Source organism: Emys orbicularis, chromosome 1 (assembly GCF_028017835.1).
Source record: "Emys orbicularis isolate rEmyOrb1 chromosome 1, rEmyOrb1.hap1, whole genome shotgun sequence".
Classification (NCBI taxonomy): domain Eukaryota; kingdom Metazoa; phylum Chordata; order Testudines; family Emydidae; genus Emys; species Emys orbicularis.
Window position 1 is genome coordinate 70,760,506 of NC_088683.1, and position 25,271 is coordinate 70,785,776.

Genomic DNA, 25,271 nt, shown 5'->3' on the forward strand with positions numbered 1-25,271 from the left:
AAATCTGATATAGAGAACCAGATTATATTATTACTGCTACTAATACTAATGATCTAAACAGCCTTCTAATACAGTGGAAGCCGTGATTGGCCAGACCTGCGGATGGGGCAGGTAAACAAACCGGTCTGGCCCACCAGGGGCTTTCCCTACACAAGCGGCAACCCCAGTTTGAGAAACACTGTTCTAATACATTGTTAGACCAACGTGTATTACATACTATTGGTGCATTTACAGACTGCTGAAGGCACTTAAGATATTCCTTGTGCTTTATTGTTTACATGAAACCAGAACCCAAAGATAACATCTATTTGGACAGGTTATAGCTAAACTAAGCGCCTATCATAGTTTCTTATCCAAATAAACATGAGTTCTTGTAAATTTAAACCAACCTATTTGGCACAGTTCAGTGTGAACCAAAAACAGCAGAAGACCCTCTGGCATTTTGAGTTTACTAAAACATCTACATTAGAACTTCTTTTACCCTAGTCTAAACTTTAGAATGCTAGCATAGCTATTTAATAACTCTTCTGTTGGACTCTGCATTAATTAGACTAAACGCCTTAATTCTCCAAAAGTTATATCTATACTGCAAAAAAATTGTTTTAACCTGATAATGAGTCAGCCTTGCTCCTTGTGCAACAGGTGAACATTATGATAATTTAAGATACTTTTCCACTAGGGCTGATGTGTACTAACAACAGAGATAAAATTAAAGAACAATGAAATTTCTGTAATCTGTGAATTTAAACATGCTGTGTACTCAGATACAGAACCATAATTATCTGCACAGCATTTCAAAGCGAAGCCACCCTCATGACCATGGGGGCACGAGTGGCCTGAACATATCAGTATGTTCATCTCAGAGAGGTTTGAATATCTTTGAAAAACATCCTCCAAAAACTGCTTAGGTTATTCTAGCAAAACATTTACTATTGCCATAACATATCAAGCCTCAGCATAATGATCAACCAGGATAAACAGTGTACAAAACAAAACCAAAAAACTAAGATAGTATATACAAAAGTGCCTATTATGATTTGAAGAAGCCCTGTAAATATATATTAATAAGAAATCAAACTACTTCAGAATTCTGTAATGGGTAATCCCAAACCACCATAAGTGGGATATTTGCAAATTGATAAACATTGCAAAGGTAAAAAAGTAAAAATGCCCCTTACATTGGTAACTGGGGGGGCATTAGCAGACAATCCTAAAGTTTGGGTTTTTTTTAAAGTATCTTTATGTATTTCTTTTTTTTTTTTTTTTTTTTAAGTCTGCTTAATGTAAGCTATTTAGAACTATTCTGTATTTATTTCTCTTCTCTCCTGTGGGATGGCCTAAAGGTGAGGAACACTAAGAGGATAAGAGAAGCATGGTTTTTTTGTTTTGTTATTTTTAAAGAATAGGTAAAAAATAGTAGGGGAAATGCCCTAATGTGTCTCAAGAGTGGAAGTGGTGAGGAATTCTTAAAAATACAATTTAAAACGTTTACACAAATATCAAGAACTAGGTTAAGGACAGGCAACACAGATACAAATACATGGAGATTAAAAAAAGACAGGCTACAGCTGTTATCCTTCAAAACATTCTGCAAAACCTTCATTCTGAGCAGAAGAGCCAGTCAGGTTAAAGAAACCCTCAACTCAGCAACTAAAGACTGATGAAAAACAAACAACGAAACAGTTTGGAACTTATCTCCCCATTTAATCTACAGATTTGAAATTTCAGCCAAAAAATAAAAAAAAAATGTACAAAATATAAGAACAATCATACTGGGTAGGACCAATGGTCCATCTAGCCTAATATCCTGTCTGAGAGTGACCAGAACCAGATGCTTCAGAAGGAATGAACAGAACAGGGCAATCTCGACTGATACACTCCATCGTCCAGTCCCAGCTTCTAGCAGTTGGAGATTTAGGGACACCGAGAGCATGGGATTCTGACCCTGACCACCTTGGCTAATACCCACTAATGGGCCTATCCTCCATGAATTTATCTGATTTTTGAACCCAGTTATACTTTTGGCCTTCACATCATCACATGGCAGTGATTTCCACAGGTTGACAGTATGCTAAGTTACTTTACTTTGTTTTAGACCTGCTGCCTATTCATTTCATTGGGTGACCCCAAGTCCGTATGTTATGTGAAGGGGTAAATAACACTTCTCTATACCATTCATGATTTTTTAGCTGTCTACCATATTCCCCCTTAAGTAGTCTCTTTTCTAAAATGAAGTCCCAGTCTTTTTAATCTCTCATTAGGAGTGTGGAACAACTACCAAACCATTTTTGTTGCCCTTCTCTGCATCAGTTCCAATTTAACATATCTTTGTTGAGATGGGGTGACAGAACTGCACACAGTATTTAAGGTGTGGGTGTAGCATGGATTTATAAAGTGACATATTTTCTAACCCTTTCCTAACAGTTCCTAATATTGTTAGCTTTAATTACCGCTGCAACTATCCACAGTGACTCCAACATCTCTTTCTTGAGTGGTAACAGCTAATTTAGACCCCATTATTTTGTATGTGCAGATGGGATTATTTTTTCCAATGTGCTTAATTTGCACTTATCAACATTGAATTTTATCTGCCATTTTGTTGCCCAGTCACCCACTTTAGTAAGATCCCTCTGTAGCTCTGCTTTGGACTTAAACATCTTGAGTAATTTTGTATCATATGCAAACTTTGCCACCCCATTGTGTATCTCCTTTTCCAGATCATTTACGAATATGTTCAAAAGCACTGGTTCCGGCACAGATTTTTGGGGTACCCCACTGTTCACCTCTCTCAATGGTGAAGACTGGCCATTTATTCCTACCCTTTGTTTCTTTTCTTTTAACCAATTACTGATCCATGAGAGGACCTTCCTCTTATCCCATGACTGCTTATTGTGCTTAAGAGCTTTTGGTGTGGGACCTTGCCAAACGCTTTCTGAAAGTCCAAATACACTACATCCACATGCTTGCGGACATCCTCCAAATTCTAATAGATTTGGGGAGGCATGATTTCTCTTTACAAAAGCTGTGTTGACTCTTCCCCCAACATATTGTGTTTGTCTATGCACCCGACAATTCTGTTCTTTACTATAGCTTCAACCAAATTTGCCTGGTACTAAAGTTAGGCTTATCAGCCTGTAATTATCAAGATCACCTCTGAAGCCTTTTTTATAATCAGCATTACGTGTGCGCGTGTGTACAGAGGCTGATTTACATGATAGTTTACATACCAGTTAGTACTTGTGCAATTTCTAATTTGAGTTTCTTCAGCACTCTTGGGTGAATTCCATTTGAGTCCTGGTGACTTATTATTCTTTATGAGTTTGTTCCAAAACCTCCTCTACTGATGCCTCAATCCGAGACAATTCCTCAGATTTGTCATCTAAAAAGAATGGCTCAGGTGTGGGGATCTTCCCCACATTCTCTACAGTCAAGACTGATGCAAAGACTTCATTCAGCTTCTCCGCAATGGTTTGTCTTTGAGTGCTCCTCTAGCACCGGATTGGCCAGCAGTCCCAGCGACGGGTTGGCATGCTTCCTGCTTGAGGTACTTAAAAAAAATTTTGCTGTTAGTTTTTGTGTCATTAGCTAGTTGCTCTTATAATTCTTTCTTGGCCTAACCTTATTATACCTTTGCACTTGACTTGACAGAGTTGATGCTCCTTTCTATTTTCCTCACTAGGATCTGACTCCCATCTTTTAAAGAAAGCCTTTTTGACTCTGATCACCTCTTTTACTCTGCTGTTTAGCTATGGGGGGCATTTTTTTTGGATCCTCTTACTTTTCTTTATTGGAGGTATATATTTAGTTTGAGCCTCTATCACAGTGATTTTTAGTCTCCATGCAGTCTACAGGCATTTCACCCTTGAGACTATTCATTTTAAATTTCCGTTTAGCTAGTTTCCCTTTTGAAGTTAAATGCTACTGTGGTGGGTTTCTTTGGCATTTTTACCCTTAAAAGGATGTTAAATTTAATTACATTAATATAATATATGGAGATATACCTATCTAGAACTGGAAGGGAACCTGAAAGGTCATTGAGTCCAGCCCCCTGCCTTCACTAGTAGGACCAAGTACTGATTTTGCCCCAGATCCCTAAGTGGCCCCTTCAAGGATTGAACTCACAACCCTGGGTTTAATAGGCCAATGCTCAAACCACTGAACTATCCCTCCCCCCTACATTATGGTCATGATTACTGAGTGGTCTGGCTATATTCACCTCTTGAACCAGAGCCTGTGCTCCCCTTAGAACTAAATCAAGAATTGGTTAAAGATGTAAGGAATTGATAAGTATACTGTGAATGAACATCAGTTGCAAAGTTTACCCACTGAACTAAAAGTTAAAGCCAAAGAAAAATGGGAGGAGTACTGAAGACAAAATTGAAGTACTTATCTGTAACAGGAATTTAGACTCCCACATGTATTCCCTTCTAAAGGTTAGCTGTATCTCAGATGGGGATTTCTTCCACACCCAACAATTAATCTCCACTCTACAAAAGAGTTCACAATCCAGACTACTGACATCACTGAGGCTCCTGAGACATTAAGAAATATTTCCTGGTGCTGTTCAAAAAGGAGGGGCTGCTGGAGCCACATATGCACAAAGTCCTGGTTCCATAAGTGGGGGATACCACTTCTCCCTGTCAGAGATCACACATACTAAAGACTTCTCAAAGGGCTACTTGCCACTGGAAATTCCAAAGAGGGCTCCAGAGCCCATATGTGTATATCTACCCTGAAGCTTGGAGCAAGCCTCCCAGACAGGTAGACAGACTCACACTAGCATACTAAAAATAGCTGTGTGGACATTGTGGCACGGGCAGAGGCTCAGGCCTGGGTCTGAGCTCAGGTGGCTGGCCCAAGCCTTTTCCAGGGCTGCAACATCCACACAACTATTTTTTGCATCTGTCCACTTGCAGTGTAGACTATCACATCATTCTCTTAGCAGGGAAGTGAAGGGTGCTGCTGAAGGCATGTGTCCAGAAGTCCTCACTCCACTAATACCAACAGTAGTACAGGTAGCTGCACTATTTTAGAGTGTTGTAATATCAACTGTGGCAGGTGACAAAGGTTGGGGTAAGGACAAAAAATGATTAAGCATTTCCTTTTGAAATCCTATTTCTACTTTAGAGCATATAATTGATATTTAAAAATCTCAGTTCATTAAGCAGCAGTGACATTAGCTCCTCCTGTGTAATGTTTACCAATACATTATGTCTAAAACCCAGTAAAGCAGGGCTAGGATCTTCTCAATTGTTATTTCTTTTAAAAAATAAAATATCATTAGTTTCTTCATCATAAAGGGTGTAAAAGTTTCTGAAAGCACACCAGTTCAGTGCACCCATTCCTGACACTCCACCAATGCATGGTTTTCCCACTGTAGACCAGGACAAAGACCTAACCAACTTAAAGTGAGAGAAGCTTCCTCACTGGTTTTGCCATTTCACCTGCCATAGGAAGAACCATTAAGGCTTTGTCCAGACTGTCTGACCAACACTATTTAACATCTGATCATGCAACTGTGTCCAACAGTCACAGCTTGTATGGCTTTGTATTCTAGAGCAAACAGGACTCTGCTTCAAATGGCCACACTGACAACACTGGGCTTGATATATGCGCTATGCATACATCTCCCAATTAAAGTAGAAGCAAAGCAAAGCAAAGCACAGCAACAACCAAGATTCGAAGAAGTCACAACTCTGCACTACAACTGACAATGCTGAAAGCAGACTGGGAGATGTACTGAACTCATCACTACCCAAGAGGCGAAATTAGCAACTTTAGAATTTTACTGCTCAGATAATTAGTCTAAGTATTTAGGTTAAGGCTCCCTTCCCTGGGGCTTTGAAGGTCTCCTGTCAGGCTGGGGAGGACAAGGCCACATGGAACCTAGCCCACTGAGTTTTGCATCAGCCTTCAGGCTTTGCTCATAACAAAACCCATCAGGATCAGTGACCCAGCTTCACACCAACCCCTCTTCACGCACCCTGGGGAATGCGACCCTGAGGCTCAGCCCTTAGATATGGATGGGAGCGTGCTCAGGGTATTATGCTGTGCGAGGCGCTTATGAGAGGCCTTGTAGATAGGGCCTGAGTGATGAGCCATTCCCCTTCCCCACAGCCGGGTCCCAGCCACACATCGCTGTCGGGGGAAAAGGGACACAGCCAGGCCCGTCCCGAGCAGTGGGAAGAGGCCACTTCTCCCCCCTTGTTGTCCCGCACAAGGATACACTTCCGAGGGGAGGGCTCCCTCCAGCCCTGGCTGCAGCTGAATCCGGGTCCTCCCCCGCCCCCCGGCGGCCTTCCGGGGGGGTTGCTTCCCCGATCTCCCCCACCCCGGCTCCTGCCCCAGCGGCCCCCGCCGCGGTAAGGCCTGCCTCGGAAGCGGAACCGATCCAGCGCGTTGTGGCTGCGCTCCCAGAACGAGAGCCTGGGGCCAGAGTCGGAGTGGGAGCCCGGAGGCATCCGCGACGACGGCAGCGGCGGCGGGTGAGAGCGGAACGACTCCTTGGGCCGGTAGCCGCCGTGGCCGTGCAGGTGGCCAAGCTCCGGGGGCGGTTGGTGCCGCGAGCGGGGGAAGCGGCGCGAGGAGGAGAGGGAGGCGGCGCCGCGGAGCCCGGGAGGCGGCCTGCGCCTCGAGTAGGGCCTGGTGCTGATGAGGCCGCTGGCGGGCTCGGAGCCGTTATTGTCATCGTCGCTGATCTCGCCGTCCTCCAGTTCCCCCTCCTCCTTCGGGGACAGACCGCTAGGCTCCAGCGGCGCCGCCTCGGCAGGGGCTGTGGCCGCCGCCATGGGACCGGTCCAGGCGCTCCGGAGAAGCAGGGAGTGGCTCGTAGCGGTACAAGCGCTTTCGATTCCAGAGTAGCCCAGCCCCAAAACTTCCCCACCACGTCTGTCTTCAGGATCCCCCCGCCTTACCCCTCCCCCCGCTAGCTGTAGTCTCGCGAGAACTAATAACTCCCCTCTCTCACCCCCCCTCTGGAGGGGAGGGAAGCCATAGTAGATTGCGTCATAGAGAGGGGCCGCGCGCTGTATCATGGGAGCTGTAGTTCTGACTAGCAGACGGGGCGCGTCCGTTATAGAGGGGAGAGCCGGCAACGAGTCGAGCCCGGCCGTCCTGCAATGGGGCGGGGGTGGATAACGGTCTCCAGGGGCGGCGGCGTCTTCCGCCATGTTGGTGAAGGAGCTGGATGGAGCAGCCGGGAAGCCGCCATCTTATTAAAGGGAAAGAGCGAGTCTCCCCAGACCACCCCGTGTGCCGCCTGCGAGAGGAGATGCCGACCAGCTGCGCGGCGGCGGGGTGCGCCGCCGTCTACAACAAGAGCGTCAACGTCAGCTTCCACCGGTACCGCCCGGGGTGGGGTAGGGGTAGGCCTGGCTCTCCGGGCGGTTCTCTGCCCCTGGAGAAGCCGGGTTTGTGTTCGCGCCTTCGGCTTTCTAACCAGCGGTCCTTCCGCCGCCCTGAGAGCGGGCTATAACGCGCCGCTGCCGCGCGGGTCGGCTCCCCTCTCTGCGCGGGTCGAAGGACTCCCCACACCAGTCACCCGTGTAGACACGGTTCAGCCCTCCTCCGGGCCGCCGGTGTGGTGCTGGTGAAGTTTAGCCAGCGCTATGGAGAGCTCATGGAGTTCCGAGCCAGTCAAATGATCCCTTCAAAGAAGCGAATTCCGGGTAACTATTGTTATAGTTGCATAGCCTCGAACCAAGATCTCAAAGGCTTGGCCAGGTTTTTTGCCCCTTGACATTCAGATCTGCCCTATAACAAGAATGAAAGTTGAGCATTTGAGAAGGGAAGAAATTGTTAGTCGGTCCTGTCTAAAGCTGCCATTCGTTTCTTTTGACATCTTCTAAACTGTCCAATTAACAGCTGGGAGAAACAACCTCACCTCTTCAGACAAGGGGTGAACTCTCAGTATGTCCCTCTGAGACGCTCAAGCAGCCCTTTAGCCACACTATGGAAGGTCAGATATTATTCCTGGTATTTTTGTGCTAAAACACAAATTTTAACATTTGACAGTTGAACCTCTTAGACTTTATTTATACATTGAAGAAAAAAAGGGCACAAATCCCATTTTAAAAACTCCTTTATCAGTCATATTTAAATCTTAGTTCAGTCACTTGTGTTTTTTGGACTTAGTATTTGGAAGCTAACTTCTATGAACAGACCTGTCAAGTCACACTAAAACTTGAGGGAAACATTGTCATTTTATATTCCTTGTAAAGATGAATTGCAGTGGGTTTCTTTGAACAAAACACAAACGTAATTTACTTTATTATTTTATATTTATATTACAATAGCACTCAGAATCCCCAAAGTGGATTTGGTTTGTTTTTCCCCAAAGTCTCCCCACTTCCCCCCCCCCCCCCCGCATTATTATTATTTATCTGCAATCAAAGTAAAAAAAGACTGGATAGATTTCAAGACCAGAAGGGACTGATGGTGAGGTAATGAGCCATCCCTGAACTAGAGCGTCATTAAGCCATATCCAGTGGTGAGTCATTCCTGTGCTCAGCGCAGCCATTCCACAAGCCAGGAGCTGGTCTGGTGACTCTCCGGGCATATACCAGCCTCACAGGAGACACAGCAGCTTGGTCAGCCCAGCATGACTTTATGGCTTGGAACACCACTACCTGATAGTGGTGACAGACTTTACAGGCTTCAGTCTGCTCCAGCCCTGCCCTTGTTCCACCTTAACTCTCAGCCCTACTCTTGGCTTGTTCCAACCCCTCTCTTGACTCCAGCTCTGGTTCCTGGCCCAGCTGTCGCTGCATCAACTGGGCCGCACCCTCTACGTCTTGTTTTCTGACTTCTTGTATAACATAGGCCATAGAACTTCCCCAAAATAATTGTTGTATAAATAATACTGGTGATATCTTATCTAATTATTTCTATTGTCTTTTCTCTTAGATTTCCCTTGGATCCCAAGAGAAGAAAGGAATGGATACGTCTTGTAAAACGCAATAATTTTGTGCCGGGCAAACACACTTTTCTTTGCTCAAAGCATTTTGAATCCTCCTGTTTTGACCTAACTGGACAAACTAGACGACTTAGAATGGATGCTGTTCCTACAATTTTTGATTTCCCTGCTCATCTAAAACTCAAGGTAGGTTATTGGAATGTATGTCACTCTCTGAAGTCTTCTGCATTTTTTCAGTTTAAAAAAAAAAAAACCACGCACAAGTGACCATCCCATACAAAATTTAAAGAAAATAAACTCAAACAAAAGGTTACTTAAACAGTTTGTCCTTATTTTACAATCATAACACTATAGCATGTCTTCCACACCCATCAAATATTTTTAAATGGAAAAATGTGATTATAAAATCACCAGTGTTGGTAGGGAAACAAGAGTATGAATAAAAAGATCAGGAGTACTTGTGGCACCTTAGAGACTAACAAATTTATTAGAGCATAAGCTTTCGTGGGCTACAGCCCACTTCTTCGGAAGAGTATGAATAGTATCTGAAATTACTTTTTTAAACTTTGTTGTTGTTGTTTGTTTTTTAAATGGCGATTGTGTCCATTTATAAACACACACAACTATAAATATATTGCTGCCCAACACTCATCCCAGAGATGCTCTCAATTTAGTCATTTAGCATTGCTATGTGGTACAACATATTCCCAAATTACTAGAATAGAAATATTTAAACTTTTGAAGAAATGTGATTCCAGAGAAGTTTCTTCCATTGGCAATTCAGCATGTTTGCTAGTATGCCCCAGTCTTTTTCTTCCTTCCTTCGTCATCACTTGCTTTACTATTGTTACCAGGCAAGCAGTTTTGTAACTCTCTCACTTGCAACTTATACTAGCACAGATCATGGTGGATTGATTTAAATCATCTATACTAATCATGATTTAAATCAGCAAGCAGAAAACCTTGATTTAAATAAGCAATTTTAATCTATTTTGTATTTGTGCTTTCTAGTTATTTTTCTAAAGGAAGGTTGATTCTCATTGATTGGGGACCATTAGAACATTGATTTGCAACTAAATATAGCCTTCATATTAAACTTGGTGGTATTTGTTTGCTAACCAGGTGGATACACTATACGTATACGCATTGTTTGCGATAGTTTAACTTACATTTATTTGGATTCTGAAGTTTTACTTTTTTATTATGTTATAAAATTGTGAATCATGCATTTCTTATTTACTAGATGATGAATTTTTTTACTTGTGATTTGTCAAGTTGTATTTGGATAGAAATTCAAATCTAATTAAAAGTGCAAAAACAGCATTATAAGGGCTTTTTTATTATTAAATAAAGCTACCTTAAAAGTGCTGGATACATAAGACAAAAAGCGTATCAAGAAGTTTATCAAAATATTTTGCATTTAAAATTGACTTATTAATCAACAGAAGTGTAATATGTAGATAGTCAATTGAACTGATTGATTGTTTCTGGTTACTATGTCCTTCAAGATTTTAGAACTAACAGATCTCTCTTTCTCTCCCAGTCAGAGGCACTGACTTCTTTTTCTCAGTGGGTGCAGCACTCCTGCCCCTGTTCTGCCCCTTTCCCTGAGGCCCTACCCTCGCTCCGCTGCTTCCCACTCCTGACACCCTCCCCCCGCGCCGAACAGCCGCTCAGCCGGCAGGTGGTGAGCACCCCCTATTTTTTTTTTTCTGTGGGTGCTTGAGCCCAGGAGTGCCTATGGAGTCGGCGCCTGTGCTCCTAGTATTTATTTATAGATTGGAAAACGAGCTGTCCTGCCTTTTTTTTTTTTTTTTTTTTTTTTTCCTTTCCTTTCCTTTCCTTTCAACTCCCAGTCAGTGTCTCAACTTTGAGTGCACAAGACATTGAACTGAACTAGTTGAATAAACTGAATTGAAGAAAATGTTCTCTCTGCACCTGCAAAAGAGGCTATTTCTGTAAGAAGTTGTTTTAACACTTCAACAACCAGTGGTTCCAGGTGCTTAGCCAGTGGTTTCCACCATTGTGGTGTGAATTTCTTTAAAACTTCAGCAGCAAACATGGATTGCTTAATATAATTTTTTTGTGTAAATTATTTTAATAGATTAAAGTACATGTAGGCTTTAAAATAGGTTGTCAATTTCAAATGAATTTTAAATAAATAAACCCAGTGTTTAATTTAAAACATTAATTTGTTTTATCCACCTTTGCACTGACATTCTACAACTATTTGTTTTTCCCCACAGTGTTTGAAAACCATGAACTGCTGTTTCTTAGCAGTTTAAAGATGGCACTAGATTAGAGTGACCAGATGTCCTGATTTTATAGGGACAGTCCTGATTTTGGGGTCTTTTTCTTATATAGGCTCCTGTTACCTCCCACCCTCTGTCCTGATTTTTCACATTTGCTGTCTGGTTGCCCTACACTAGGTGCTGTGGTCGCGGCTGAGGGATTGTAGAAGTAGAGATTGAAATGACAATAAGTGGTTGGGATTACAATTGATGCTGCACTCAGTATCTGAGCTGTTTGCATTAATGAAAACAGATGATGAGATGGTCTGTTCAAATTACTTATCGCTGCGTTATTCAGCAAAGAAGCAGTTTATTCATCAATAATTGGGCTTTAGAATGAGCTGCTACTCTGAAAAGTAACTAACACTAGCGTCAGTTTTGAAAACAAAATGTGATCTCATGCATTTGATGACAGAAAGGTGGTGAAGTACAGGAGGAATTGAAACGTTTTTATTGTATTATACAGTATTTTATTTTGGTGGTGGTATTTTTTTTTCCCCTCTGAGAGAAATTGATTGAGAAATTCATACATAAAAAGGGGAAATTAACAGATGAAGAATGTCTCTAATCTCTGTTTCATAGTAGCTATTATAGCTCATCTTAGTGACTTAAATTTGAAGCTGCAGGGTAAGAGAGCTTCTCTGAGCTGCATTTGGCTGTGTGCCTTTGAAAGAGAACTGTGGTTGCTTCTGAAGCATATAAAAGTAAAGGATGTTTTTCTGTTTTGCAAGATTCTTTTGTTTTTGACACTGAAGAAATTCTCAATGAAGTGCAAATGAAATGGTTTAAACTACAAGAAAGCACAGGTCTTAGAGTACTGAAGCCAGGAGCTGTTCTGTGTTCTGCTCCCTGAATGTTGCCTACATATTCAAATTCGTGCAAACAACACCATTTCAGCAGCACACATTTGTGGAAATATTTTTTTATTAAGGGATGACAACAAATCTGCATACATCTGCAGCCAACAGCTACTATGTAGAAAAGTCTCTCTAAACTGTCCTAAAAATCTGCTTTATTTTACTAATGAGCAAAGATCACAAGATTGGTTAAAAAAAAATCAGTGTAGATTAATAAAATTAACATATAATAGGAGGAATTCTAATGGAGGCCTGTCCACACTTTTAAAAATATGTAAACTGTGAAAAGTACTGCTTCTCTCATAGTCCTGGCGATATTTTTTTTTATCAAGGTTTAGGTATTCCTGATACAGCAATTATTACAGCTGATCTTCAGGTTCATGAGCAAAATGCCTTAGCATAGATGGAAATTGGACAGTTGGCTCAAAATTAATAACAATACTGTGTGTTTTAAATGTACCTAGTTACTGCAGAAATGTAGTAATTACAGGTTAGATTAATTTGAAGTTTGGCATTTTATAAACTTGCATAATGCCATGATAAATTTAGGTTTTATTTCCTTTCCTTTCATTTTTATTTACAGAAACCTATGTCAAGAAATCTTCTGAAGAAGAAAGATGCTTATGCCCCAGAAGGGGTATCTAACTTCAAAACAAACATTAGCTGTAGACAAGTACAACTTGAACACAGTTATGCTTTCAGAAGCCCCATGGAAGCCAAGAAAAGGATAATTAAGTTAGAAAAGGAGATAGCAAGCTTGAGAAGAAGAATGAAGAACTGCATTCAAAAAGAACATAGAGCCACACAAAGATGGATAGAAATGACTTGCCTCATCAAAAACTTGGAAACAAATAATATTTTGCCAGGAGTTGCATTGGACCACATTTTACCAAATGCCTTAAGAAACCTTCCCTTGGAAGACTTCAAAAATATTTTACAGGAACAGCAAGATCATCTATAACAGCTTTGCCAATTTTAAAACTAGACTTCAAAATTTAAATTTATACTGAATATAATGCCAAAAAAATGTATCCAGCTTATTATGTTTTTCTAAGACATTCTTGTGGTGGTGAGGGACAACACTGGTTCTTATAGCTGCTTAATTAATTGCAAATACCCATCTATTACTAATGAAAACTTCACCACAAGTCTTTTAATTGTGATAGTAAGTTTTCAATCAGTTAATAAGAGTGCCTTATGCAAGAACTAGTTCTGTGAATTAATCATCTTTCATTTTTAAATAATTGAGGATTGTGTTTTGGTTGATGTTGATTGGTTGGTCTATTTTTGTAGAACATCTGAGTAATTGAAATGGACCATTTTTTGATGGAACACACACTCTATTCAGGTAAGTTTTTACTTTAAGAATAATAACCACTTTGTATTACTAACGATCAAACATAAAAATTTCTTACTAGTGAACACTGTCCCACAGTCCCTCATACCTCTGAGATTCACAGTTAAGTACCTCCAGCACCATCACTCGAGACCCCACAGAGGCCTCTGTGTGTGTCCAGGGTCTATAGTAAGTCATGGGATAGAGGCTGGACATGCTGGGGAGAAGTGGCCTGGTAAGCCCAGAAAGGAGGAGCATTTACTTTGTTCTGGCTCATTGGAGGTTCCTGAAGAAGATGAGACTTTTCCACTGAGTTCTGTCTTGTCCCAGGAGCTGCCATTGCAGCTGCCCAGGGTGATGCCGGAGACCACAGCCATTGTGGTGTTACAGGACCTTAGCTTGGGTATCCTGTGGATACCTGTGGTCTGCCATTTTGGCAGCAGGACAATGTAGAGAGCAAGTTCCATGAGGGGTTGTTACAGAAATTTGCTGTATATATGTTGTATATGTGCACATATACAAAAAGGCTAACTTGTATGGAAACACAATTAAGCTAACAACACAAACTGTAAGAGAGGCTACTTGTGAACTGACAGCAAATGCCAAAGTGATGTTGAAAGTATGGAAGTTGCATTTTGACAAAGTGCTAAAGCAAGCATTTTAGACATGCTAGATGAACAGGGTCTTTTGAAAGGCAGAATGGATGTCAGTACTGTACCACCATCAGCAGAAGAATCAGAAAGAGCAGTGAAAAAGTTGAAAAATGGGAAAGCTTCAACAATAGACCGTGTAACTGCCAAGACACTAAAAATCAGTGGGACAAGTGCTATCAAAGCATTAGGAAAATATACAAGAAGGTATGGGAGCAGGAGGAGCAACTGGATGACTGGGTAAAGGCAATAGTATGTACCGATCCTGAAGAAAGGTGATTCTGTCAATCTGAATAATCATAGAGGTTAGTCTCAGTATCATGGAAAATGAATGTAATTATCAACAGATTAAGACTGGTTTTCGAGGAAGTAGTAGGCAAGGAAGTGAGACTTCAGTACAGAAGTTGCATTGATCAGATATTTATGCTCCAACAGTTTATTTGGGCATGGGAGAATGGAAGGATGAGAAGGGGGATTAAAGATACTTGCTGTTTTCATCAATTTCACGAAGGCATTCCAGTTACTTTCCATAATGCTTTCCTCCAAAACATTAAAATCATATGGAGTTTTGATAAGATAATTGCAATTATAAACGTTATGTACAAGGACTCCTGTAGTGTGCCCTAAGAGTTGGTGGAAAGCTAAGCTGGTTGGGCAAAAAGTAGTACATATTGGTCTGGTTATTAATCTGGATAAAACTAAGTCCCTGACCACAACCTCCAGCTCCAACTAGCTCGGTATTAACCTTTCCAGGTGGAACATCAAGCAGGTGGCAACTGTCAAATATTTGGGCAGTGTCCTAGACTGTGCTGGAGGATGCTTGAAATATGTAGACGTTTGTATATCAGCAGCTGCTGCCATGTTCTGGGCCCTTCAGTGGCCTCTGTGGGAAGGTTATGACATCAGGCTTGTGAGGAAGCTATGGATCTATAGAGCCACAGTTAAAACAACTCTCTTATACAGAAATGAATCATGGGTGCTGAGGAAGCCTTAAGAACACCAGATTATGAGCATTGAAAAATGTCAGCTGCTCTATGTCAAGTGGCAGGACAAGACTCAAAATGAGGATATTTGAAGCCAAACCCAGCAGTCATCTCCAGCAGCACTGGTTTGGTTTCAGCAGCTTTCTTGATATGGAGGTATTATTAGAATGGAAGAGTAATGAATTTCAAAGTGTGTACACCACGGAATTCCAGTACATGGCCGGTGAGCACATGGGTATCAAAAACTTTGATGGCGCAACAAGATTTCAGTTGATATCCATCACTGGCATATACAACTAGACTTCTTAAACATCTTGCACAGAGATCGATCCAGTGGTGCTTGATTTGCAAGGAAGCCATGTCCCTTTGAGATTTGTCATGAAAACTAAATGTATAGTTTGTTATATTGGGATATTCACGATTTTCTACTAAAGTGATTTTTTTTATCATTCATAAGTTATCTTTAGATGAGAGTACATGCAAATAAGTAATAAAGCTACAAAAGAAATATTTCCTTTAAAAATATACTTAATAATGAATTCTTGTACTTTTTTTTTCTTTTATGTTTAGGTATTGTCCGTCTCGGAGATGTTTCATACAGGTATACACTACAGGCATTTTGCTGTACCTTTATTAAGGCAAGTGCTTTTTAAGTAAAGGATATAAAAAGTAGTACTTCAGAAGTGGCTAAGGAGTATACCCTCCCTGTACTCTTCAGCTGTTTTCAAATTTTAAGCTAGTTCAATATATAAATAAATTTATATCTTGCCTTTTATGAAGGAGGAGCATGTTAGCTGGGGGCGGGAGGTTGTGTGTTTCTCTCCCCACCTCCCTTCCTTTTTTCACCAATTAGAAGATGGCAGTTGTCACATGAAGAAAAGGGAATTTAGGATATTTTGAAGAGAATAACTATGCTAATCGTGCTTACCCTTTTTTTCTTTTTTGGCACATAACTGCTTGTATTGCTCAGAAGCAAAGTTTTGTTTTTAATTCTACTTGGTGAGTATCTCTCATTCTTTCCTTTGAACACTGAGTCACAAAAATAGTTGATTTTAAAAAGCTTGCCTCAACCTACTTTTTGAGGTAGATTAATACTCTAAAAATAGTGGTACAAATTTATTCAAATCACAGCTTCAAATGCTGATTATGTAAATCATGGCAAATTTAGTATTTTACAGATCTTAATAAGGACTCTCTTTATCAGTGGTGTGAACAATGGAATAACGTCTCAATCTTGATAATGTTTGGGTGTCAAATTCCAATAAAGACAAGACTTGTTTGTCAAATTGGATAATTTAATAGTAGCAGATCTTCCATACATCAGAAGAGATAAATGTAAAGATAACTAATGTATAAAGCAGATTATCATTAGATACATCTTAACTTGTGGTAATACCAAGGGCCCCAGTCATGGGGCAGGATTATGTTGTGCTTGGTATTTGTATAAACACACATGCCTCCTATTCACACCCCAATGAATCTAAATCTAACTATAAGACAAGAGGCCAAAGGTGGATACAGACAGACAGAGCTCAAGGAAACAGTGACTTAATATTGGTTGGCATGATAGGCTGTGGTCTTGGCATGCCAGCTACTTAACTGTAAAGTTTTTTGCAGTATTCCCTGGAGGTCAATCTCTTTGCATGAGCTTTTGAAGAAGGGACTTGATGACTAATGTTTATAGGGGACTGAAATTTTGGTGGGAAAAGTACCTTTTAATTTGGTTTCTTTGGGGGCAGAGTTTTCTGGAGAGTTGCAGCTGGCTTTAGTTGTATCTCTTTAAAGTCCAAGATTACTGTATTTTTATGTTCTAAATCTAAACATAGACTTACCTAAAGTTTCTTTTACGTCTAGATTTGTTTTGAGATACGCGAACACAGGACATACAACCATTTTATCACTTCTAACACATCCTTTATCCACTCTAAATATGTGTAGATAGTAACTTCCAATGGGAAACAGAGCACAAGTACTACGGTGACTCACTCTAAACACCTAGAATAAAATGTACTAAACTTTTGAAAATGGAGAAACCTATGCAGGGCAAACCAGGACTTCTTTGACTCCTGACAGCTTCAGCTTGCAGCAGATTGTGGTGGCAAGCCTGCTTTACTGAGCTGAAAAGTGACGATCACCTCATCATGCGGGGGATTCATACAAAGTGGGAACTTGTGATCCAAGTTGGGCCCAGAGTTCATGGGACTTGAATAGTACTTCAGAATTAAATGCAATATATTGCAGGCTTTCCCATCCTATTAATCTGATACTGATTACCAGTTTGTTCCCATCTCTGTTCATTCTCTCCTTTATTACTTTATTTTCCATAAATGGGAAGTAGGTTGAGGTTCTCAAGAAGTCCCCAGGAAACACTTTTTTTCTCCATTTTCTATTATTTTAATAGGGTTTGTTCCCCTGTATTTCAGACTTGTTATGCAGTTACTGAAATCAAATTTAGACTATTACATCCTGTTAATGTTTGATAACTTTCTCTGAAGTCTGCTCTTAGATATATCTTTATTGGTATCTATAGGAGCATAATTTGGAGGATTCAGGGTTGGGCTGTGTGAAATGTTTGCACACAAATTCAAAACTTATGCAACACCTTATTGGATATCAGTTTTCTTACAAAACTGAAACTCTAGGTTTGTCAAGGGCTTCAGTGAAGCGTGTGTGTTTAAGTAAAAGTTGTAGATGACTGAGTTAATTCAAAAGTTATGCTTGGAGGTGTGAATCTATGTCTAATGCAATGATTTGCACAAACCCGCACAAAGGGAAACCCCTGAGATTTGGAGAGCTTTAGATCCAGCTCTCTGGGAAAAGTAGCCCTACCTTTAAAGTTTTTTCTCTTCCCTTTGGCAGGATGGTTTTTAACTTTTACTATAAATAAGCCCTGAAACTAAATATTACTCCAAGAAAAATATAAAAATAGGAAGCAGAGCTAGTTCACCTGACCTTTTTAGAGTTGTGACCCAGAGTCATGTGATTTTATTGGACTTGGGCTTCGTACTGAATTACTATTTGAGTGTTAATTTTTTTTTTTTGTGATAATTGCAGAATGTATGCTTTGGACACACTACACTTTTGTTCATATTTCCTTTTTAATATTTAGCCCTTTACCTTTTATTATAGGTCTCTACCTTCTCCTTTTCCAGTCACTTCTACCAAAGAAGGTTTTTGTCTTCACCTCAATTTATTGATGGGTTCTGGAGCAGGTTATGTCCTAACAAAAGCAATACTCGTTAGTCTGTTTTCCAAAAATGTCATGTAGACTTATAAACCAAATGCTTATTTTGTATTAGTTTTTGAACAGAGTATAGGTTTTATTTGAAATCCAGCTTATTGCATAATTAATCATTAAACACCATGCTATGTAACAGGTGACCTTAAATCTTGTATGATTATTTTGACAAAGTGCTATGTTTTTCATAACTATTGTGCTAGTTTCAAATAAAAATGTCACTTTTCAACTGATGTATGAAATTTTGTTCTGAGAAATGTAGTTACTACTTGTCTTACACATCCTCATGTTTGCTATATGAATATTTATATGTGCTAAACTGAATTATATACAATCAATCTCCTGCTGGAATTTTATCAACTGAAGGAAAAAATGTACATCTATGCAACTGGCTACCCTTGAAATATTTTAATTTTATTTTTAATACTTTATGAACAAGGGGAACAAACATTCAAAAATAAACAAATTATAAAAATTGAAATCATGCTGAACTCATGAATTACATTAAAATCTTTACTTGTGAGAAGTGCCAGATTGATAGTCTTGGAGAACTAAATCCTGTGCCCTGAACAGATACAGCATCAGCAGGAACAAGTTGAGTGTGTGAGAGAGAGTGAGTTTGTTTTTTAACATCACTTTTTACAAATGTGCTTCAGTGTTGATCTGGAGGGACCGTTCTAGGGGTAAGGAAGTAGTTAAGACTGCAGAACCACAGCTCATTAATATATTTTTGGCATTTATAAATGAATGTTGATGAGATAGCAGTTGATAACATCTTGACCCATATATGATATCACTTGGGTGCTTGATGTCTGGGGGTATTGGACTTCAGGTCCTCAAAATTTGTAGTCTCTCCACAAGTGATTAAGAGAAGGCCAACAACTCCGTGGCGTACCTCTGTATAGAGGGCTTGGGATTTTTCCTCTCCTGAATTTGTGCTGGAGTTGGAGACCATGATTCCAGGTATCAGTGTCCAATCACTCCTGGTCCTCTGTGCTGCTGCCATGAAGCTCACACTGCCAGCTTTGTGTGCCCTGAATTGGGGGATTCAGTATCTTTCACCACGGCTGGTGCACACGCTGATTCCTGAACATCAGCCATGGTGCAAAGAATCAGCATTCCTGCTGCAGGAATCTGTACGCCTAATAAGTGTGCCTGCCTGGGCTAAACATTCAAGCACAGCCATTGACTGTGCTTCCCACAGCACTTTCAGTGTTTTAGGGCTCCCTATTACCAAGAGACAATTAAAGTTGTTTATGTAGGTGCAGGCTGCTATTTGGAGTTTGATAAGCTGAAGGATTCCTCCAATGCCAAGTACATGTATCTGCTAGGGAGGTATGCCAAGAGATGACTCCATAGGGAAAATCCTAACTCCCCCTGATTTTCACAGAAGCATTACAACACAACTGATCTTAGTTAAACCTAATCCAGGAATCAAGTCAGTGACTGAGAGGTACCGATGCCAGGAACATAGGCTTACTTTTGCATCATATTTTGGGCCAACTGAAGGCCAGGAAGGCCTTTCTTCCTTAAAAATGACCCCAGATACAGCTCCCATGCTCCCTATAAGAGTTTGGAGGAGCAGTAGTAGCTAGAGTAAGGGTAGGTAAACTTTTTGGCCCGAGGGCCACATCTGGGTATGGAAAACGTATGGTGGCCCATGAATGCTCACAAAATTGGGGTTGGGGTGCAGGAGGGGATAGGAGCTCTGGCTGAGGGTGCAGGCTCTGGGGTGGGGCCAGAAATTAGTTCAGGGTGTGGGAGGGGGCTCTAGGCTGGGGTAGGGGTGCAGGGGGAGGTGAGATCTCCAGCTGAAGGTGCAGGCTCTGGGATGGGGATGAGGAGTTTGGAGGGCGGGAGGGGGTTGGGGCATGGGAGGAGGTCAGGGGTGCAGGCTCCAGGCGGCGCTTACCTCAAGCAGTTCCCAGAAGCAGCAGCATGTCCCCACACCGGTTCCTACAGGGAGGCGTGGCCAGGCAGCTCTGCCCCATCCACCGGCACTGCCCCTGCAGCTCCCATTGGCCACAGTTCCCAGTCAATGGGAGCTGTGGGGGCAGTGCTTGGGGCAAGGCAGTGTGCAGAGCCCCCTGGCTGCCCCTACACGTAGGAGCCAGAGGGGGACATGCCGCTGCTTCCAGGAGCGGGGCAAGCCCCAGACCCCACTCCCCAGCAGGAGCTCTAGGGCCAGATAATAATGTCTGATGGGCCGGACGCAGCCTGTGGGCCGTAGTTTGCTCACCCCTGAGCTAGAGGGAAGGAAATTGGCTGGCTGAATTTAGAGCCCTTCACCCAGAATCTTGAATAGTGAATCTGGAATTTATTTGTAGGAAAGGTTTGTCAGCTCATGGCTGGTAGTCCATATTGTGGACTAACAAGCCTTCATGGCAAAAGGTCATGTAGAGCTATAGGAGGACCTCTACCCTGGTTGATTCTTTCCTCACAGATTGTTAGTAGCTTAAAAAAGCTAATCTATGGAGGCATGGACCTTCCCTGGCATGAGGTACAGGTGGCCTTTAATGCAAGTATGACTAATAAGGGCAGCTGCCTCAAAGGTGCATACATGCCCATAGGTGCTCTTGCTGCTTGCATCTAAGTTTCAAGGAAGTTTTAGAACCAGTCTTATATTAAGAATTTGTGGAGCAGGTACGAGTTTCTTTGCAGAGGGTAAAAGAAAGGCCACTCTGCATTCTCTTGAGTCTGTTTCTCATTTGAAGGAGGGACCTATAGACTTAAAGTCTCCACTTGAAAACAGACTTTCCTGTCAGTGATGATCATCTTCAAACAAGGTCAGGAAGCCCCTGACAGAATATGTCTTAGCAGCACCACAAGGCAAAGCATCCTAAGGTTCCTTTCAGCAAGCACCATAAAGCACCAATTACATAGACATAATTTTGGTATGAGTGCTGTGTGTTGGACTCCACCCTGTTTATCTCAATTTCCCCAGTCTTGCTTTGCTGCATAACACGAGTCACAGCAGCATTCTTTCCATGTGTCTGAAAGAATGTGAATAGAATTAATTTAGCATAGCAGAAAAACAGAAAAGAATTGAATGTTCAGTCTGGTCAGGATTTTTAGGCTGTTGACAGCAGAGGCAATGCAAAGAAGCCCGCTTCTCAGGACTTCAGCCCATCCTGCTTTCAGGCTATTTACTTTCCCTGGACTTCCCACAAGTTCTCCTGAGCCTGTTTTGACTTTTCAGAAGTCTCAAGTGGAGGTAAGGAATCATCCTATGTCTTGGACTTCTAAGTACACATTATATCCGCCCTCTTCTTCATGCATGCCTTGACTTCCTTGCTGTCTAGAATCTGGTGAAGCTACAGTAGAAGTCTTGCAGACATTGCTCCCACAACTAAGTTAAGACCTGCAAGCTGCTACAATGAAAAAAGTTTCCCGGGTTACCACTGCCCCAAGTTGGACTGCAGTTGACTATTATTAATTAGGTCTGCCTAAACCTTTTTTATATATAAATAATCATCCTCCTTGTGAATTTTTAAATTTCTTAACAATACAAAAACTTTTAATCATTTAAGAAACAAAACTAATTTATAACTGTTGGTGTAGGGGACAGGTTGCGGAAGCTTGGCGAGGAGCTAAGTGGCGGACCGAGTATGTGACTGAATGCAGGCGGAAGCAGTTGAAGGCCATGCAATGAACTTTGTTCGGCAGACCCTGCCAAAATGTAGTTTAGAATAGTTCAGCATGTTTTTGTCTGTAAACAAGTTAGCTTATATAATGAGTACGATTTATGAATGAAATGAATGTAGCCAGCTGTTGACCCCATGTAACCTTGAGATAAGCGCGGGGGGATATAGCATTGCAGCGGACTCCCTTCAGTGGAGTCCTGCCTGGCCAGCTGTCCCGGACGGTCAGAATCCCCCGCAGCCCCTCCGCGTGCCTCAGGGACTCCCCGCGCAGCTTGGAGTGTAAGTTCTTCCTTCAGTAAAGCCTTGCTTTTTACTCTCAGGCACTGAGTGTCAATCTTTCGCCGGTATCACGGCCCCCCTTGCGGGCACTATTGGCATCATGAACAGGATACCGGCGTGAGAATGCCTCTTTGGGGGAGGAAGGATAAGGGGGAGGGAGAGAGCCGCATCCCCGGGTGGTCTGCCATGGGATGGTGGGCACCAGTGGCTTGTAAGCTGGCGGGGATGGTTGCCCCCGCCGCTTGGCCGGAGCTTGAGAAGGAGCCGGGGGTTACCCCAGTTAGGCTGGAGAAGCTGATATCCAAGCTCCGGCTGGATAAAGCAGGACCCGCAGAGCGTAAAGCAGCGGGAGACCTGGGATGGGTTTTCCTGACTGCGCTCCGCGCAGTGGACGAGGCGCTGCTGGTTCAGCGCCAGAGGATAGGATGGTTAGAGGCTGATTTGCAGCAAGCAAATGAGGCACATTCACTGACCCAGGAGGTCATCACTGGTACAGCTAAACGGGCCGAGCGGTTGAAGCACCGATGCACGGTCATGGCGGCTCGCATTGCGAACCGCCGGCGGCGAAAGGGAGGGCGGCGGGATGTGCGCCCCCTCGCCATACGGGCACTGGTGCGCAAAACCAATTGGGACCCAGAGATCTGGGATGGGGACATCTGGGAGACAAGTGAAGATGAGTCCCCTGGGGAGGGGGACGGCGGGAAGATGGGGCTCTACCCGCAACTGTGGCCCATTGTCGAGACACGGCACGAGGGGCCGCATGGGGATAATGATAATATGGTGGGAAGGGATACTATCTGGGAATTTAAGTCCTCTGAGATACAGGACTTTGTGCAGCGTTTCAAGCAGCGCCCCAAAGAATCGCTGCTGGCGTTGCTGCTCCGATTGTGGGATGAGGGGGCGGACGCGATTACTCTTACCCCCGCTGAGCTAGGTAGGATGGGCTCGATGACCACAGACCCCCTCCTTCGTAGGAGTCTTAAGGCAGGGGCCGCCACGACGACAGACTTTCCATATCCTTCCCTTATGTCATGGTTAACCATGGCTATTAAGACCATTTGGAGTTCACCCGCAGACATGGATGACGGGTTAGAGCAGTGGGCTTCCATCCCAGAGGGGGTTAGCCAGCTCTGACAGCTGGGAATGCTCACCGGCATATTTGCCGAGGACTTTGAAGAGCCTGACGCTGTGGAGCTGACCCACACCATTCGTACCCGACTCCTGCGGAACGCTCCCCCCCACCTGAAGGCAATGATCCTCCCGATGGTTGGAGGGGCCATAGGGTCGGTGGGTGATGCGGCACAGCTCATGATGCAATTGACAGAGATTGATGGTATGATGAAAACCACCAAGCCGCGGCAGGTGAAAGTAAAGCAAAAGGAGAGGGTTAGCCGCAACACTATGTTCAAAGACTTACTGAAAGCGGGGACCCCCTTAGAGGAGGTAGATGGGAAAACCAACGCTGAGCTGTTAAGGCGCTGGTTACAGCTCAAGCCGGAACAGCGCACCAAGGACAAAGGGGGGCCCCAAAACAAGGCAGATGGCACCCCTCAGCGGGCACAACCATCTGCCCTGCCCGCAGACTATGTTGAGTGGAAGCTGCTCGCCCAATACTGACGGGGTGGCGGGTCCCTCCCGTCCCCGCCCCCTTGGAAGTGAGGCGGTTTATAGTGGGGGACCACCGCCCTTATGTCCCAGTAGAGATCTACTGGCCTAGCGGGGGGCGGCAACGAGTAATGGCCCTCGTGGATACGGGAGTGGAGGTGACTATACTGCATGGCACTCCGCCCCGTCGGGGCTGGTCAGTAATGGTGAGCGGCCTTGGAGGGGCGGATGTTCGGGCCGCGCCGATGCAGTTAAGGCTGGCCATCAGGAAAGCCCCTCCCATGCGGGTCACCGTTCTGATCGCCCCCATTCATGAGTACATATTGGGCATAGATCTCCTCCAAGGGCAAACCCTAGATACTCAGTGGGGACCCTTTTCCTTTGGGCGCCCACTGTATGTCTGAGCGGTCGTAACCATGCTGCGAGGGCATCCGCGGTGGGACCCCGTGGTGCTTCCGACCCCTACCACAGTAGTCAATACCAAACAGTATCGGATACCTGGTGGGCACGAGGAGATAACCGCCACCGTTAAAGGATTGCTCCAGGCGGACATCATCCGTCCCGCCATGAGCACGTTCAACAGCCCAATTTGGCCAGTCCACAAAGACCTGGCGCATGACGGTCGACTACCGCAATCTGAACAGGGTCACCCCAACCCTGACGGCGGCAGTTCCCGACATGGTCTCCATCATGGAGCGACTCGCAACGCGAGTAGGGCAGTGGCATGTGGTAGTGGACTTGGCGAATGCCTTCTTTTCCATCGCCATTGCCCCACAGAGCCAAGATCAATTCGCCTTTACGTGGGAGGACCGGCAGTATACGTTCACCGTGCTGCCCCAGGGCTATAAACATAGTCCTACCATCTGCCATCAGTTGGTTAGCCGAGACCTGGAGCAGGTGGCTCTCCCAGAGGGAGTGGTTTTGGAACACTACATTGATGATGTTCTACTGAGCGGGCCCCACGAGACGGCACTTTCCAAGGCTAAGAACAATGTTTTGCAGGTCTTGGCAGCCAGGGGATGGGCCGTCAACCCCAGTAAGATCCAGGGACCCAGCCAGGAGGTAATATTCCTGGGCATACTTTGGTCAGGACCCCAGCGTAAAATCCCACAGAAGGCCATTGAAACAATTACCCACTTCCCAGAGCCCACTAACGTAAGCCAAGCCCAAACTTTCTTGGGCCTTTTAGGATACTGGCGCACGTTTATTCCCCATCTAGGGTATATCCTGCAGCCCATACAAGCAGTAGTCCGGAAGAAAGCCACATTTAGTTGGGGAGCCAAACAGCATGCCGCATTTCAACAGGCTAAAGAGGCGCTCAGCCAGCATGCGGTACTGAGCCCAGGTAAACGGGGCACCCCCTTTGAACTTGAGGTAACGGTGGTTGACCACGTGGCCTCGTGGGGGCTATGGCAGCAAGCCTCGTCTCGGAAGGAGCCCATAGGGTATTGGTCGCGATCCCTACGAGGCTCGG

The 25,271-nt window shown here is 43.5% G+C and overlaps 2 protein-coding genes across 3 annotated transcripts in view; one reads left to right on the forward strand and one right to left on the reverse strand.

The window, feature by feature from the left end:
* Window positions 1-7,169, reverse strand: part of ZFC3H1 (zinc finger C3H1-type containing) — a 57,689-nt gene extending 50,520 nt beyond the window's left edge. Inside the window, exon 1 of the mRNA XM_065399903.1 lies at window positions 6,227-7,169. Within this exon, the coding sequence (XP_065255975.1) occupies window positions 6,227-7,169 (943 nt within the window). The remainder of the gene's footprint in view (window positions 1-6,226) is intronic.
* A 9-nt stretch (window positions 7,170-7,178) lies between these two features.
* Window positions 7,179-18,498, forward strand: THAP2 (THAP domain containing 2). 2 transcript variants are annotated; one of them, XM_065399922.1, is made up of 6 exons: window positions 7,179-7,341; window positions 8,905-9,100; window positions 12,646-13,410; window positions 15,012-15,187; window positions 15,602-15,669; window positions 18,161-18,498. In XM_065399922.1, the coding sequence occupies exons 1-3, from the start codon at window positions 7,187-7,189 to the stop codon at window positions 13,021-13,023; spliced, it is 729 nt and encodes a 242-aa protein (XP_065255994.1). In that variant the 5' UTR covers window positions 7,179-7,186; the 3' UTR covers window positions 13,024-13,410; window positions 15,012-15,187; window positions 15,602-15,669; window positions 18,161-18,498. The 2 variants fall into 2 exon arrangements, with proteins under 2 accessions (XP_065255994.1, XP_065255986.1); XM_065399914.1 differs by lacking the exon at window positions 15,012-15,187.
* Window positions 18,499-25,271: the final 6,773 nt, after the last annotated feature.